The sequence below is a fragment of the Peromyscus eremicus genome, chromosome 2 (assembly GCF_949786415.1).
Source record: "Peromyscus eremicus chromosome 2, PerEre_H2_v1, whole genome shotgun sequence".
Classification (NCBI taxonomy): Eukaryota; Metazoa; Chordata; class Mammalia; order Rodentia; family Cricetidae; genus Peromyscus; species Peromyscus eremicus.
The window spans coordinates 161,023,161-161,037,223 of NC_081417.1; the positions used below are offsets into that span (position 1 = coordinate 161,023,161).

General features: G+C 50.9%; 1 protein-coding gene across 1 annotated transcript; it reads left to right on the forward strand.

The window, feature by feature from the left end:
• The first annotated feature begins 2,117 nt into the window (after positions 1 to 2,117).
• Positions 2,118 to 12,369, forward strand: Icmt (isoprenylcysteine carboxyl methyltransferase). The gene is made up of 5 exons (XM_059255468.1): positions 2,118 to 2,363; positions 3,470 to 3,558; positions 4,440 to 4,609; positions 5,542 to 5,759; positions 7,851 to 12,369. Exons 1-5 carry the CDS (start codon positions 2,169 to 2,171, stop codon positions 8,031 to 8,033), a joined length of 855 nt encoding a protein of 284 aa, XP_059111451.1. The 5' UTR covers positions 2,118 to 2,168; the 3' UTR covers positions 8,034 to 12,369.
• Positions 12,370 to 14,063: the final 1,694 nt, after the last annotated feature.

Genomic DNA, 14,063 nt, shown 5'->3' on the forward strand with positions numbered 1-14,063 from the left:
CCAAGACAGTGAAATAAGGATTCCATTTTACAGGAGGACAAGGTTCACAGAAGGTACCTGCCTCAAGTCACCAAGACAGGATGTGGATGGAGTACTGGAGCCTGGGACACCAGCCCATGTTGTTTGAATCTTAGATGGTCTTTTAATAAAAAACCCAGAACCAGATATCAGGGTGAAAGTGAAAGATCAGAGAAGCAGAGCAGCCAGCCCCTAGTTCTTACCTCTATGAAACCCTCAGCCTAAAGAGAGTGGGTTCCTGTTCCCTCCCTCATGCCTTATATACCTTTCTCTGCCCAGACATCACTTCCTGGGTTTAAAGGCATGTGTGCTCCCCAAACAAAGGCATGAGATCTCAAGTGCTGGGATTAAAGGTGTGTGCACCAATGCCTGACCTCTGTGTCTAACCTAGTGGCTAGCTCTGTCCTCTGATCCTCAGGCAAGTTTATTAGGGCACACAATACATCACCACAAGCCCAGGTTCTCCACCCCCTCCTGTTAGGTCCTGCTGCTGTGTTCATATGCAGGGTTCACCACAGCAGCTGCCCCAGCTTCTCCTGGGGCCTGTCTCCCATCCTGCTTAGGCTTGCCGCTTCCTGCCTCTGCCTTTCAAATCCAGCGCCAGCTCTTGGTTCCTCAATGACATCCTCATTACCAGCTCCTCAAGTCTTAGCATCCTTCCTATCCTGTAGCCCTTGTACCCCAGGGTCTCTCTCCTGGACTCAAACCGAACCAACCAACCAACCAACCAAACTCCACGCTTCATGGACTGAGGATATACTCAGTAGACTGCTTGCCTATCATACAAGAAGCCTTCGTTCAGTCCCCAGCCAGACAAGATCTGGAGTGATGGCTCACACCTGTTGGGACAATTCCTGCAGAGCTGCCGCTGGTTTGGTTCTGGAGTGTTAGCAACCAGTTTTGATCTGCCTTTTGTGATTGCTACCTTTTGTCTCCCGGTACCTTCTATGTGAATCTTATCTGAGAATAGATAGGAGGTTTTTGGGATACGGAAATTAACTTGCTAAAAGGTGTAAATTGGAGAACAATAAAAAAAGCCCTTTGCTAAACTACCAGTGAGTCAGTCCAGAGAGACTGACCCCCTGCAGCTGGAAAGGCTCATCCTTAGAGTGCTCTGTGCCTTCTTTTCACTGACTGGTGCGAACCCACACCCATATACAACACACGCCTGTAACTCAGGCCTTCCGGATGGAAGAGGCTGGGGGAGTTGAAGTCCCAGGGCATCTTCCAGATAGCAAATGAGTTCAAAGCTGTCCTGGGCTGCAGAGGATACAGTCTCAAAAGCAAAACAAAGCTGGGTGTGTGGCCCGTGCCTTTCATCCCTGTATTAGCGAGGCAGAGGCAGGTGGATCTCTACGTAGAGGTGGATTCCAGACTGGTCAAACCCACAGTGTTGTGCCACATAAATTTGTACAAGTACTGTATAAATTTAAAGTGACCAAAAGTGAAGAACTTGTGATTTCAACACTAACATCTTCATTATAGGCAGAATGGAAAACACACACACAAAACCTATAGGTCAATACAAATCGTCCAGAATGCCGCCCCCTAAAGGTATTCGCTGACACAGGTTTCAGTCGTTCTCCCTGGCTCACTCGTGTTTAGCTTCGTCCCCACATCAACCACCACAAAGTTTGGTTCTCCTCTCTCCTCTCTGCCTGTAAAAACCCTATTTATTTCCACTTCGGAGGGGGGTGATCCCGTTTCTTGAAGGCTCGTCGCCCGGTCCGCGGACCCGGCTCGCGCCTGCGTGGGGTCCGTTTTGAGGCCGAGGCGCGAACGAGTGGTCGGTTACGCCCCGTTGTTTCTGGGGACCAGGGCTCTAAACTTGGGACGAACTTCTACAGGGCGACGAGGCCACTTCCGGGCTGATCCGTCGCCCGTCTGCCGACGTCAGGTTGTCCGGCGACTGCGGGGCGGGGCCTGCGGGGCGGGGCCTGTGGGTCGTGCCGCTCGCTCCAAATTCCGGCCCTCAGCCGCGCGCGGCATCACTCTCGCGAGAACTCGCAGGCTGCACACAGCTCCGGGTACCTGCCCTTCCCGAGCCGGCGTCGGCGGCCGAGTGCGCAGGCGCGGCCTTCGCGTTTCCCCGGCTACAGTCGGCGCTTCGGCCCGCTAGTCCGCCGCCGGCTCTTCCGCCGCCCTGCGCCATGGCGGGCTGCGCGGCGCGGGTTCCGCCGGGCTCCGAGGCGCGCCTCAGCCTCGCTACCTTCCTGCTGGGCGCCTCGGTGCTCGCTCTGCCGCTGCTCACGCGCGCCGGCCTGCAGGGCCGCACCGGACTGGCGCTCTACGTGGCCGGGCTCAACGCGCTACTGCTGCTGCTCTACCGGCCGCCGCGCTACCAGGTGCGGAGGGACCGGGGACGGGGCGGGCGGGAAGGGTTGACTGGTTGACCCGGACCAGGGACAGGGCGGGACGGACAGGGTGGACCGGTAGACCCGCACCCCAGACCCGGACCAAGGACGGGTGGACCGAGACCAGGCGGGCAAGGGGCAGAGTGGGTTGAGTAGGTAGGGACCAGGCAGGACCGAGCTGGCTGCGATGGGGCAGGGCGGGCCGGGTGTGCTGGAACCGGAGACAGGACAGATGAGTCCGGGTAGACAGGAATCAGGGACCGAGCAGGCGGGGACCCGGCAAGGGTAGGCGGGCCAGGTACGTTAGAATCAGGCAGACTGGGCTCGGGGACCAGGATCCGGCAGGCAGAGCTGAGTAGATGGGCTAGGGACAGGGATTGGAGCTAGTCTAGCGGGAGTGGGTTATTGCCGAGCCTGGCGGCGGTCGGTTCACCTTTTTACCACCCCCATCCCGGCACCACGTTGCAGGTTGCCTCCCACAGGCGTGTATCGCAGCCATAAGTTGAGGTCACAGGAGGGACCCACTTCTAGCTGTGGGTGTTAATTGCATTTCCTGCCGATCAGCAGCTTCGGCAGCTTCACGTCAGGTGGGAAGTGAGCTAACCCACGAGTTTTTAATTTATGTGATGACAGGTGTGGTGTTTTACCTGCTGGTCAAACGCCCCACTTTACAGAGGTGACTGGGCGCAGAGTTCCGAGTGCTCTCATTAGAGTCGTTGACTTGCGAGTATAGGCCATAAACTGGGCTTAAACAGTTTTCCATAGATGGCCCTGCTAATGCTAGCAGTACTAATTATTGTGGCTGTTAGAACTGGTTATTCTTAGGTGTGTGTGTGGTAAATCCTGTGTGTTGTTCTACAGTACTGTTATTTCCATGGTGTAGATGAGTAACTTGCCGAAGGCTAGAGAGGAGAGAGAGGGAGAGGAATGTGAGAACAAAATTCGAACCCAGACAGCCCCATTTCATCCTCTTTATCTCTTGAGCAAGTGGACTCTGCTCACTGATGGCCTTGCTAATCCAGGACAGTCTGCAGTCTGGGTTTGGGCCCTGCAAGTGGAACACCGCGTGACGGAGGCTCTTTTGGGTGTGTTTTCAGATAGCCATCCGGGCTTGTTTCCTTGGCTTTGTGTTTGGCTGCGGTGTGCTGCTAAGTTTCAGCCAGTCCTCTTGGAATCACTTTGGCTGGTAAGAAAGACTTTGGGAATGGTGGTGTTGAGGTGAGGGTCCAAAGGGTAGTGGGTGAGTAGGGGCCTCTCCTCATCCCTGTCTGGGCTTTGACAGAAAAGGAGGCTGGTTAGGATTCTGAAGAAGCAGCCTCCTGCCTTCCCTGAATCCCCACATTTCAAATCTTGTGAACACAGTTGTGCATGTTAGTGGATTCTGGTGGATGGAAAGGGGTCTCCCTGTGCCCTCCAGAGGTCCCTGTCACCCGAAGCTGCTGTGATGAGCCATTTCCTGAGGGGAGCAGGTCCGCGGTTTTGGGAGGGGCGAGCTCCCGCTGTTTTCCTAAGCCTTCTCCGTCTCGGTTTCCATCAGGTCCCGGCTAGTGCTTCCCCAAAGCAGTGTAGGACTTCCCCCTACACTATGAGTTCAGTCCCTTGAACCTTCTAGCCTCTGACTTGGATATGAATCGTGGCTTCAAGGTAAAAAGCTTTATCTCCTATTATCAGTATGCTGAGCCATCTAATTCTTCTTTGCTGGAGTTATTTTAGTTCTGTTGAATTTTGTTTCCAACATGCGTCACTACTTTGTTGATATCCCCCCCTTTCATGTTAAAATGTGAAATTGTCATATTAAAAGGAGTAAAGGGACCATAATTCCTCCTTCACCTATGGAGATTTTTTAATTTTGTCTGTGACATTCAGAAACATAACAGCACCACTCAACCCCACTTTCTGCAAGCTCCAGAGGGAATGAATGGCATGTGTGCGTGCCTGGTGTCACTCAGGTGGGTGATGGCAGCAGCGCGTGACAGGGTTAGGGACAGCTCAGCAGACCCAGGTCTGTGCTTTCGCCTAACTTGGTTCTCTTGCCTAGTCTACCCCTTTGTTTCTGTTTTTGAATAGGTACGTGTGCTCGCTGTCATTATTCCACTATTCTGAGTACTTAGTGACAGCTGTCAATAATCCCAAAAGTCTGTCCTTGGACTCCTTCCTCCTGAATCACAGTCTGGAGTACACAGTGGCTGCTCTTTCTTCCTGGATAGAGTTCACACTTGAAAACATCTTCTGGCCAGGTGGGTGTGCCCTACTTTCTCTCTGGGAGAGAAGGGTGCCTTCCTGCGGGCTGAGGAGAGTGACATTGGTTCACCTTTCAGGTCTCATCTCCCCGAGCAAGTCTCCCCAGCGCTCTCTCCTCCCTGAGCTATTTAAAGGGCAGACTCCACTCGCTGGAGAATTCTGCTTCTGGATTTCAAATCCAGGACGCGTTGACCTTTTGCTCTAAGCCTTGCAGATGCAGGGCACCGGCACCGGCACCGCCTAGGACGGAGCCCCGCCTGCTGCTTGTAGTCTTAACTCTACCATTGGACTGGATGAAGTTTGGGCCTGAGTACTTTTCTGTAACGTGAGAATTTCACAATGGTTTATTATTTAAAAAAAGGCCAGGTGGTGCTGGCACACACCTTTAATCCTAGCACTCGGGAGGCAGAGCCAGGTGGATCTCTGTGAGTTCGAGGACAGCCTGGTCTACAGAGCAAGATCCAGGACAGGCTCCAAAACTACACAGAGAAACCCTGTCTGGAAGGACCAAACAAACAAAACAAAACAAAAAAAACCCCACACATCTAACCTCATTATTGGGAATGCACCTAAATCACACTTCCCCAAAGTCAGATATAGGTCCTCAGACTGACTTTGGAAATGGGCGTGTCTCTTTCTCTCAGAGGTGCATGTTCCCTAGAGAAGGATGTGAATAGAGCCCATCAGCCCAGAAAGGGGAGAGCTGCTAACAGTTGACTTGTTGGCACTTGAGACAGGAAACAGTGATGCTGGGTTGGGGGTTATTTTCTTATCATTCAAGTTTAATGTGATGACAGATGCTGATTGTCCACAGGGTGTTTTCTGATGTTTCTCTCTTGAGGGAAATAGGTCCATTTCAAACGGGGAAGGGGGCGATGAGCACCCCAGTGTCCCCACTCGCTTTTTGTCCCTGTGTCTGTTTCTGCAGAACTGAAGCAGATCAGTTGGCTCAGTACCACTGGGCTGCTGATGGTGGTCTTCGGAGAGTGCCTGAGGAAAGCCGCCATGTTTACGGCTGGCTCCAATTTCAACCACGTGGTGCAGAGTGAGAAGTCCGACACCCACACTCTGGTGACAAGCGGGGTGTATGCCTGGTTCCGGCACCCCTCCTATGTGGGCTGGTTTTACTGGAGTATCGGAACCCAGGTATGGTACCAAAGTTGACATGGTTTCCTGTGAATTCACTTTTCTAAGTTTTTCTTTTTTGGTATCTTGACACAGGGTCTTGTGTGTAGTCCAAGCTTACTTGAACTTGTAACCCTCCTGTCTAGGCCACTTGACTTTTTTACATTTCTTAAATTGAAGTATAATTGGCACACCATAAACCCCACCATTTCTAAGAGTGCACTTAAGTCTCTTTAGTGTCTACACAGGTTGCCTGCCTGTCTCTTCATGTGCTCCCTGGCGTGTCTTAGGTGGTGACTGATAAAAGCCAGGAGACCTAATCCAGTCCTTTGGTGTTGTTCTAAATTAATTCATTATTTAAACTCGAGGACAATTTATTCTTTAAAGGGAAAACGCCAGGGCAGGCGGGTGGTAAGTCTGGCACTTACCAGGAGGATGGAGGTGAGCACAGAGGCCATGCACCTGCATGGAGGGGCAGGCTTGCCTTCCTGAGTGCTGTGTGACCCCTGGCGGCAGTGTGCTGCCCTGTGCCCCCTTTTGTGCCACTCTGACTGGAATCTGGAACACCTTGGGCGAGGGAAGGTAGGCTTTGGGGAGGGAGTGTCCTCAGCCACCCTGTGTGGCTCAGTGGGTTTTCATCAAAAAATAGGTCTAAATGAGGCCAAGGTCCTGGCAGGTTAATGAGAGCTGTGGGGTTTGCTCTGTCTGGGGATGCAGACCAGACCGTGCTCCTTGACAGCTGTCTCTGGATTCCATACTTAGTCCTAGAACAGCTCGGCCAGAGAGTGTAAATAGAGCCTGGGAAGATCATCTGGGGATCCCAGACATCCCATCAGTGGTGTGTGGGCCATGGGGATTCTGGTGACCCCATAATGGAGTAGGAGGTGACTCCAGCATCTCTTTTAAGCTATGTGTTTCTGAGACATCATACAGCTCCGCTTGTAGTCACAGCCCTGGGATCGCACTGAGAGAGCTGATGAATGCAATCTGTCTTAAGTGCTTATGCGTGCAGTCTAAGGGCTTTAGAGCTGAAGAACCTTTTAGATCATAGGCATTTTCTACAGTGTGCCCTTGTGTGTGTGTGTGTGTGTGTGTGTGTGAGTGAGTGTGTGTGTGATGAGTCTTTCCTGCAACAGGACTTACACTATTTTTTTGTCTTGACTGTTTGCATTGGTGCTGATGACACACTGAAAATTGGTTTTCCTGGCTCAGTAGAAGGTTGCCATTGATGATTAAGAATCCTGCCGTCAAGGCTGCCCAGAAAGCTATACACATCTTCCAGGTGTGATGGCACAGACTGGTGCTGCCAGATGGGCCAGGCCTGGTCACCGAGGCCTGCCTTCTCTACCCTAAAAGCCAGGACAGTAGTGTGGCGATAGTGCTTCAGAGTCACAGATTGGATGAAGGTCGAGTGGCTTAGCATGGTGCTGTGAACACAGCAGTACTTGTGAACAGTGCAGGGAAGTGGTGGGAAGTTGGGGGCATGCCGATTCACTGAGCGGAAGCATCGCTGGATGGGTCCTGATGCCTGTAGTGGGGATGGGTGGGTTAGTGGTTTCCATGGCAACAAAGGAAGCTTCTAGGAGCTGGGGATGCTTTCAGCTTTGAGGGACTTTTTGGCTGGAGGTTGGAAATGGGGTAGGGATAAAAAGCAGCTAGGCACAGCTTTTCTGACTTGTAGACACTGCCACTTTCTGAGCAGAGTGATCTCTGAAATGTTTTGGAAACTCAGATGGTAGCCTTTGGTTCATGTGGCCTTGAGAACAGGAAGCAAGGGTCTGAGACAAGTCAGTCTGTCCAGGTGGGTAGGAGAAGTCGGGAGGACAGAGACATAGGCCTGAGTTCCGACATCAGGGAATTCACACAAGTTCAGGCGGGCACATGTGTCATCCATGGTGGGAACCCCAGAGTGCTGTCTTTCACTATAACCAAGGTCTTGCTTACTCAGTCGCAGACAGGTACAAAAAGATGCGGCCGTGAGGTGGATCCAAGGAACGTTAATGGCTCTCACAGTGTTGTGAGAGTCTTCTGGGCTCCAGCAAGAAGTCCTGTGGGGAGCAGGTGCTTGGCCATCAGGCCGCTCTGACCTTTGACCTTGCGCTTCCTCTGCAGGTGATGCTGTGTAACCCCATCTGTGGTGTTGTCTACGCCCTGACGGTGTGGCGCTTCTTTCGTGATCGCACAGAAGAGGAGGAGATCTCACTGATTCACTTTTTTGGGGAGGAATACTTAGAGTATAAGAAGAGAGTGCCCACAGGCCTGCCTTTCATAAAGGGAGTCAAGGTGGAGCTATGACGGGCAGAGGCCTGTGGGGCCAGGGAATCTCTGGCCCTGCGCAGCCTAGGACAAAACTACTTCGAGTTGGCCACTGCAGAATGAGTTTCTTAATCATTTTATACGTCACTAATTACTCCACAGAATGTCACTCAAAACCCAATGGTCAGAAAGCCTTAGGACCAAAGGACCCACTGCAGCATCCTCTTCCTGTGTGGGATGAAGGTAGAACATGGATAAACAGTGAACAAGGAGCATGTCACAATGGTTCATCAGTGCCCTTTCTACAGTGGCGGGGTGAGGACCCACGCCACAGTCTCACGCCCCCTCAGGTCAGAGTGTATTTGCACGGTGACCAGGATACTCAGGAGAGGACACTGCCCTCTGCAGCACTTACGCCAGAATATGTAGTCAGAGCTGCCGCACAACAACATTCAAATTGCATCAAAAAAACCTTTAACTGAAAACACAACATAGCTTTAACTTTCGTCTGCCGTAAGTGCGTGAATGTCCCTGTATTAACTCTAAAGGCCGCGACACTTCAGCTCATCATACATTTACTCGTATTCACACACCAGTTCCCTAAATAGCAGTGGAGATTCAAAGCGACACCGATGCTCCAGGTTGTTTTTGGCAACAGGTAGCACAGACCCTCAAAGTGCTCTGTGGCTTTGAGCAGCCATTGCACCTGGGCCTGAGGATGCGGGCCCTGGGGTCTCCTGCAGCCCTGGGGTCTCCTGCAGCCCTGGGGTCTCCTGCAGCCCTGGTCTCAGCGATTCTGGTCTCCAGGAAGTATTTACCAGGTGCCTGTGCTAATGTCGAGAAATACTGCCCTCCGTGTGTTTGGGATTTTTAGTCTCATTTTATCACAGCTTGTGTTTTGTATTTTTTGTGTTGCAGTGCAGTGTGAGCCTGTCACATTGGTTTTCCAGAGGGTAGGCACAGCTCATGCCCCTGCGAGTTCAGGCGGGTGACCCTTAAACAGCCGTCAGTCTGGCAGCGCAGTCCGGGGTCCATTGGCGTCTTTGTTTTGTGGGTCTGAACATTAGCTTTTTCTATATTGCACATAGAAGCTTTCAGAGGTGCAACCCCTGATTAATCTGGGCTTGGTCTTGATGAGATCCTTCCAAACTGGGGGTTTTGTTTGTTCTCCAAGCTTCTACTTCAGATGTAGAAGAGTCTTAAGTATCCAACAGACAAGCGTGAGCACGTTGGATAAAGAATCCATCCGAAAATGTGTGTGTGTCAGCTAACACACTTGGTCCTGATGACAGGCATGCTCCAGTGTGCCTCGCCTGCCCTGCTGTCTCCAACAGGTCAGCCCGCAGTACTCTGTGCAGCCAGGCGCTCTCAGACTGGAGAACAGCCTGCCTCATCCTTGTCCCAGTACCACTGAGCAGACACTAACTGACACACTGCAGCGCTGAAAAGACTGGATCCTTAGTATTCCTGGCATTCAGTCTAGCCGTCTGGTAATCCTCAAGGACAGCCATGTCCTCCCAGGCCTCAGAAGGCTGTCCCTTCATGAGCACACTAGTGCATAGAAGCACACTTGGCAAACATTAGGTCAGGCGAGCCCAGGCCCCAATGTCCATGGTGTTGCTAAGCATGCTGGCAGCTTGTGGTACCATTGTGGGGATGGTAATTAATGCCAACCTTGAAGCCATTGGGACACCAGTCCACAAAGTGGGTGCTGCACTGGGACTTGATGTTGGCACTGGTGGTGTTGATGTCGTTGGGAACCGCATCACAATAGTGCAACTAGCGGGGATACCTCCATTCACCTTGGTGACCCACGTTTCCCTGGTAGGCTGGCTCAAGGCAGGGTTGATGTGCTCTGCCACAGTGCTCACAACAGGCTTCCTCAGCAGAGGTAATGGGTGTGTATGGCTGGTGGGAAGTAGATGCAGGAATAGGGTACCTGGTGGGTCTGCAGATGTGTCCTATGCATACTCAGAGGCCCAGCAACTCTGGAGGACTCAGTGATGGAGGGTGTTCTGGCCAAGAGGGTGGTTAAAGTAAATATGGGTTGAGTGCTGAATATTGAGATATCCTAGGACCTTGTCAGACAAGGAGGAACAGTCAGGTGGGTGGTATTGTGCTGTAGGATTCAACCAGAGTTGTTGAAACCTTGGGGGCTGTATAAATGGGGAATTCTAGCTTGTTCTTGCCATAATAGGCATTCCAACAACAGGGAGGTGACCCCAGTACCTGCTCCTCCTAAACTTCTGAGAATTCAGAAACCTCAAAGACTTGTGCACTGGTCAGTCAGCTCAAGAAGCCAGGGAAGCAGGCAGAGCGGAGAATTCACCCAGCGGGAAGCGCCCTGGGGCCAGCCTGCAGGCTTCATTCACTGCTCAGGAGTAGGCATCTGAGACTGGCTTACACAGTGGCCTGCAGGGCCTGAGTGAACCACCAGACTGACTTCCTGATAGGCCAGAGCCTCAGGACCACCCCAGAGCCTGCAGTGGCACTAGCAGTGTGAGGGTGAAGGTGGTGGGAATGTGCCCAGCGCTGCCTCCTCGCCCTCACGCCCTGGGCTCAGGCCTCCCCGGCGGTAGGATGGGGCCAGTACCTCCTACCTACCTCACAGGGTTGTTGTGAGGGACAGTGTCGGCTTTGTTTTTTGTTTGTTTTAAAGATCAGAGATTCTATTAATTCTTTTGCAATTTCATTGTATAGTGTATATTTATCCTATTTAATCTCAACCCCTCCCATCTTCTCCCACATTCATGCCCCCTTCCAGACCCCTCTCCTTTGTGTCCTCTTTATTTTTCCTTGAAACAATTTTTTGTTTGTTTAGCTTTTTTATTGACTCATGGGATTTTCACATCATGTACCCCGATTTTTCTCGCCTCCTGGTCTCCTCCCGGTGTCAGGCGTTTTAATGCTTAGGGGAGCTGGATGGCATAATGAAATCTTTCAGTATGAGAACTGAGTTTCTATGTGTTAACTGAAAATAGCTGATGTATGTTCAAAAAACAGTTAGCCAGCTCAGAAGTAATGTATTTTTGTGTTCTATATACCAAAGAGGCTTACAGGTTTCCAGTATCGGCATGAGGCCAGTTGCTTTAGGAGCTGCCAGCCCTCAGGACCTCCTGAGGCATGCAGAGTTCTGTGGTAGCCATGACTATTGTCCACACCTAGCTGCCCAGGAATAACCGTGTTGGGACAGCAATACTCAGTTTTGAAATGTGAGTGGATCCAGACCACACCTCCCGAAGCTCACCCCACTCACCAGGCTACAAATGGGAGGGATGGATGTTTGGCAGTTACCCAGCTCTTTCTCAGCCTGCATCCCCCTTGAGGGCCATGAAGTTGTCTTTTTGATGAGTGGAGAGCAGCCCTTGGCATTGTGGATGGTAAGGCTGAATGTTGGCATTTGATGTCACCCTCCAGCTGCCAGAGGCTGGAAAGCTCAGCCTTGTGGCAGGCCAGGAGAGAGGGAGCCCAGGCTGTGGGATCTCTTGGTAAGAGGCTTCATTGTACCCTAGGAGATTTAAGGTTGTGTTTTTTAAGGAATAATTCCAAGGTGTGAGTGGAGGAAGAACAGGCCCACTCTCCTGAAACTTGTGGGTGAAAGTCAGCAGTCCACAATGGAATATGAGCTCCTTAGTGGTAGGATTTGGCCGCTTATTGCTTTCCTCTGGTGCCGTAGTCCAGAGATTATCCTTAACTTTATAAATGTAGCAGTGACAGGTGGTGGCAGAGAATCAGGCTAATGAGGCTTTTCAGGTATTAGACAGGCCGCCATGCCCTAGGACTTCCACAGATTATAGAACCGTCAGGAGATTGTCTAGTTTCAGACTTCAGATTGGAAGTTCTTGGGTGGAAAGTAGGTACCACACAGAGAAAAGGCTACTTGGCAATCATGGAAACATTCAGGAGGCCCTGCAGTTTGCAGAGGAACGAGCCTTCAATCAGGGCAGAAAACAGACAGTGGTGGCCTTGGTGGGAGCTGCTGCTTAGTCCTAGGATGTACACTTTATTAATTCTTCCCACGTAGTTGCTGACTTGGGGGCTGGTGTGTCAGGGAGGCCGTTTTTAGCGTCAGGTCCCTGAGGGCTCAGCCAAAGCTCCTAGGTCCTATTCTCCCGCCATCTCCCTGCCTTAGGTAGCTCCCCTTTTACAGTGGCAGCAAGGTCAGTGCCCTCAGCCTTCCTGATGGGCGGGCAGCTGCACAGCTCTGGGAAGCTTGTACCTCGATCTTCCTGAGCCTGGCCAGCCTCCATCCTGAGTGAGTGGAGGCTGCTTGTCTGACCCATCGAAAGGAGGGGGAATTACGGAGTAATTACTGTACTCTTCTTTTTACACACAGAAATGTTTATTTAAATATATTAAATGGGATTTTCTTTCACAGATACTGATTATTCTTTTTAATTCTTAAATAAAACTCCTTGATTTCACTATGAACAAGCATGACTGTGTAGGATGTGGAAGCCATATGTGATAACCATGTCTAGATGAGAGTTCAGCACCACCAGTATCAAAGGAGGTGTACTTTGTCTCTCGGCTCTCTTCTGAACTCCTGCCCCTACCAGAGTAGTTCTCAACTTTTCTAATGCTGCCACCCTCATATACACTTCCTCATGTGGTGACCCTCATCCATAAAATTATTTCATTGTTGTAGCAGGAATCTTAAAAGTTCGTATTAATAAAATCAAACCCGGGGCCAGGTATTGGGGTGAAATGCTGGATGGTCAGAGAGACAGAACAAGCCACAGCTAACCTCACCTGGCCAACTTCTCAGCTGGTCTTGTTTCCTCAGACTGGAAGCCTCTGTGTCCTCATATCCGAATGGCTCTCAGCTGAACTGCTGCTAGAAGCCTGAAAGCTTAACCAGCCAAATGCTTCTAGTTTCTGGTCCTCACGCCTTATATACCTTTCTGCTTTCTACCACCACTCCCTGGGATTAAAGGCATGAGTCACCATGCCTGGCCATTTCCAATGTGGCCTTGAACTCACAGAGATCCAGAGGGATTTCTACCTCTGGAATGCTAGGATTAAAGGTGTGAGTGCCACCATTTTCTAGCCTTTGTATCTAGTGGCTGTTCTGTCTCTGACCCCAGCAGATAAGTTTATTAGGGTGCACAATATTTTGGGGAACACAATACCACCACACATTGCTACTTCATAACTGTAATTTTGCTACTGTTATGAATCAGGTATCTGATATGCAACCCCAAAGGGGTCACGACCCACACGTTGAGAACCACTTCTCTGGCAGGTTGTAGTGACAAATTCCTCTGCCCTCAGAGACAGCAGTGCAAGGTATCAGTGTAATTATTGTGTCTGAAGTGCCAGCCTCTCTGGTACATAAAAGCAACATTTGCTGTTTAACTTAATCAAGCTGTGTATTTTCTTAAATTGTGACTGGAAGGGCGTCATTTAGTCTCCAAAACTTCAATTTTGGGTCATGAAGCTTAAATTTCTCCCTGGAGACAGGGTTTCTCTGTGTAGCCATGGCTGTCCTGGAACTCACTGTGTAGACCAGGCTGGCCTTGAGCTCACAAACATCTGCCTGCCTCTGCCTCCTGAGTGCTGGGATTAAAGGTGTAAAAATAGGCCAGGTGGTGGTGGCACATGCTTTTTTTTTTCTTTCCAGCTTAAATTTTTTAAGATTTATTTTTATGTGTATTTACCTACATGCATGTCTGCACCACATGTATGTGGTACCCACAGAGGTCAGAAGATGGTGTCAAATCCTCTGGACTGGAGTTTACAGGTGGCTGTGAGCACCATATGGGTGATGGAATCCAAACCCTGGGTCTTCTGAAAGAGCAGCCAGTGCTTTTAACCTCTGAGCCACGTCTGGAGCCTGTGTGCCAGACCTGAGAAAGTGACATCTGAGTCCAACTCACCAGGACCCAGTTACTAAGCTGCTGTCTCAATGTGGGGATGCCATCCTCATTGAGAAGATCCATTACTTCTTTATTGTGAATGTGTGTGGAAATTAGTTCTTTCCCTGTGCCATGGCGGTCCAAGGGGTCAGGCTTGGTAGCAAGCCTCTTCGGGTCCTGATCCACCTTGCCATCCCTCATCTCCAGTTTC

Excerpts from the sequence above, each read along its gene's own strand:
- Icmt (XM_059255468.1), top strand. The coding sequence starts at position 2,169 with ATGGCGGGCTGCGCGGCGCGGGTTCCGCCGGGCTCCGAGGCGCGCCTC. Across the intron at positions 2,364-3,469 it reads ACCGGCCGCCGCGCTACCAG|ATAGCCATCCGGGCTTGTTT; the intron begins GTGCGGAGGGAC and ends GTGTGTTTTCAG. Across the intron at positions 5,760-7,850 it reads ACTGGAGTATCGGAACCCAG|GTGATGCTGTGTAACCCCAT; the intron begins GTATGGTACCAA and ends CTTCCTCTGCAG.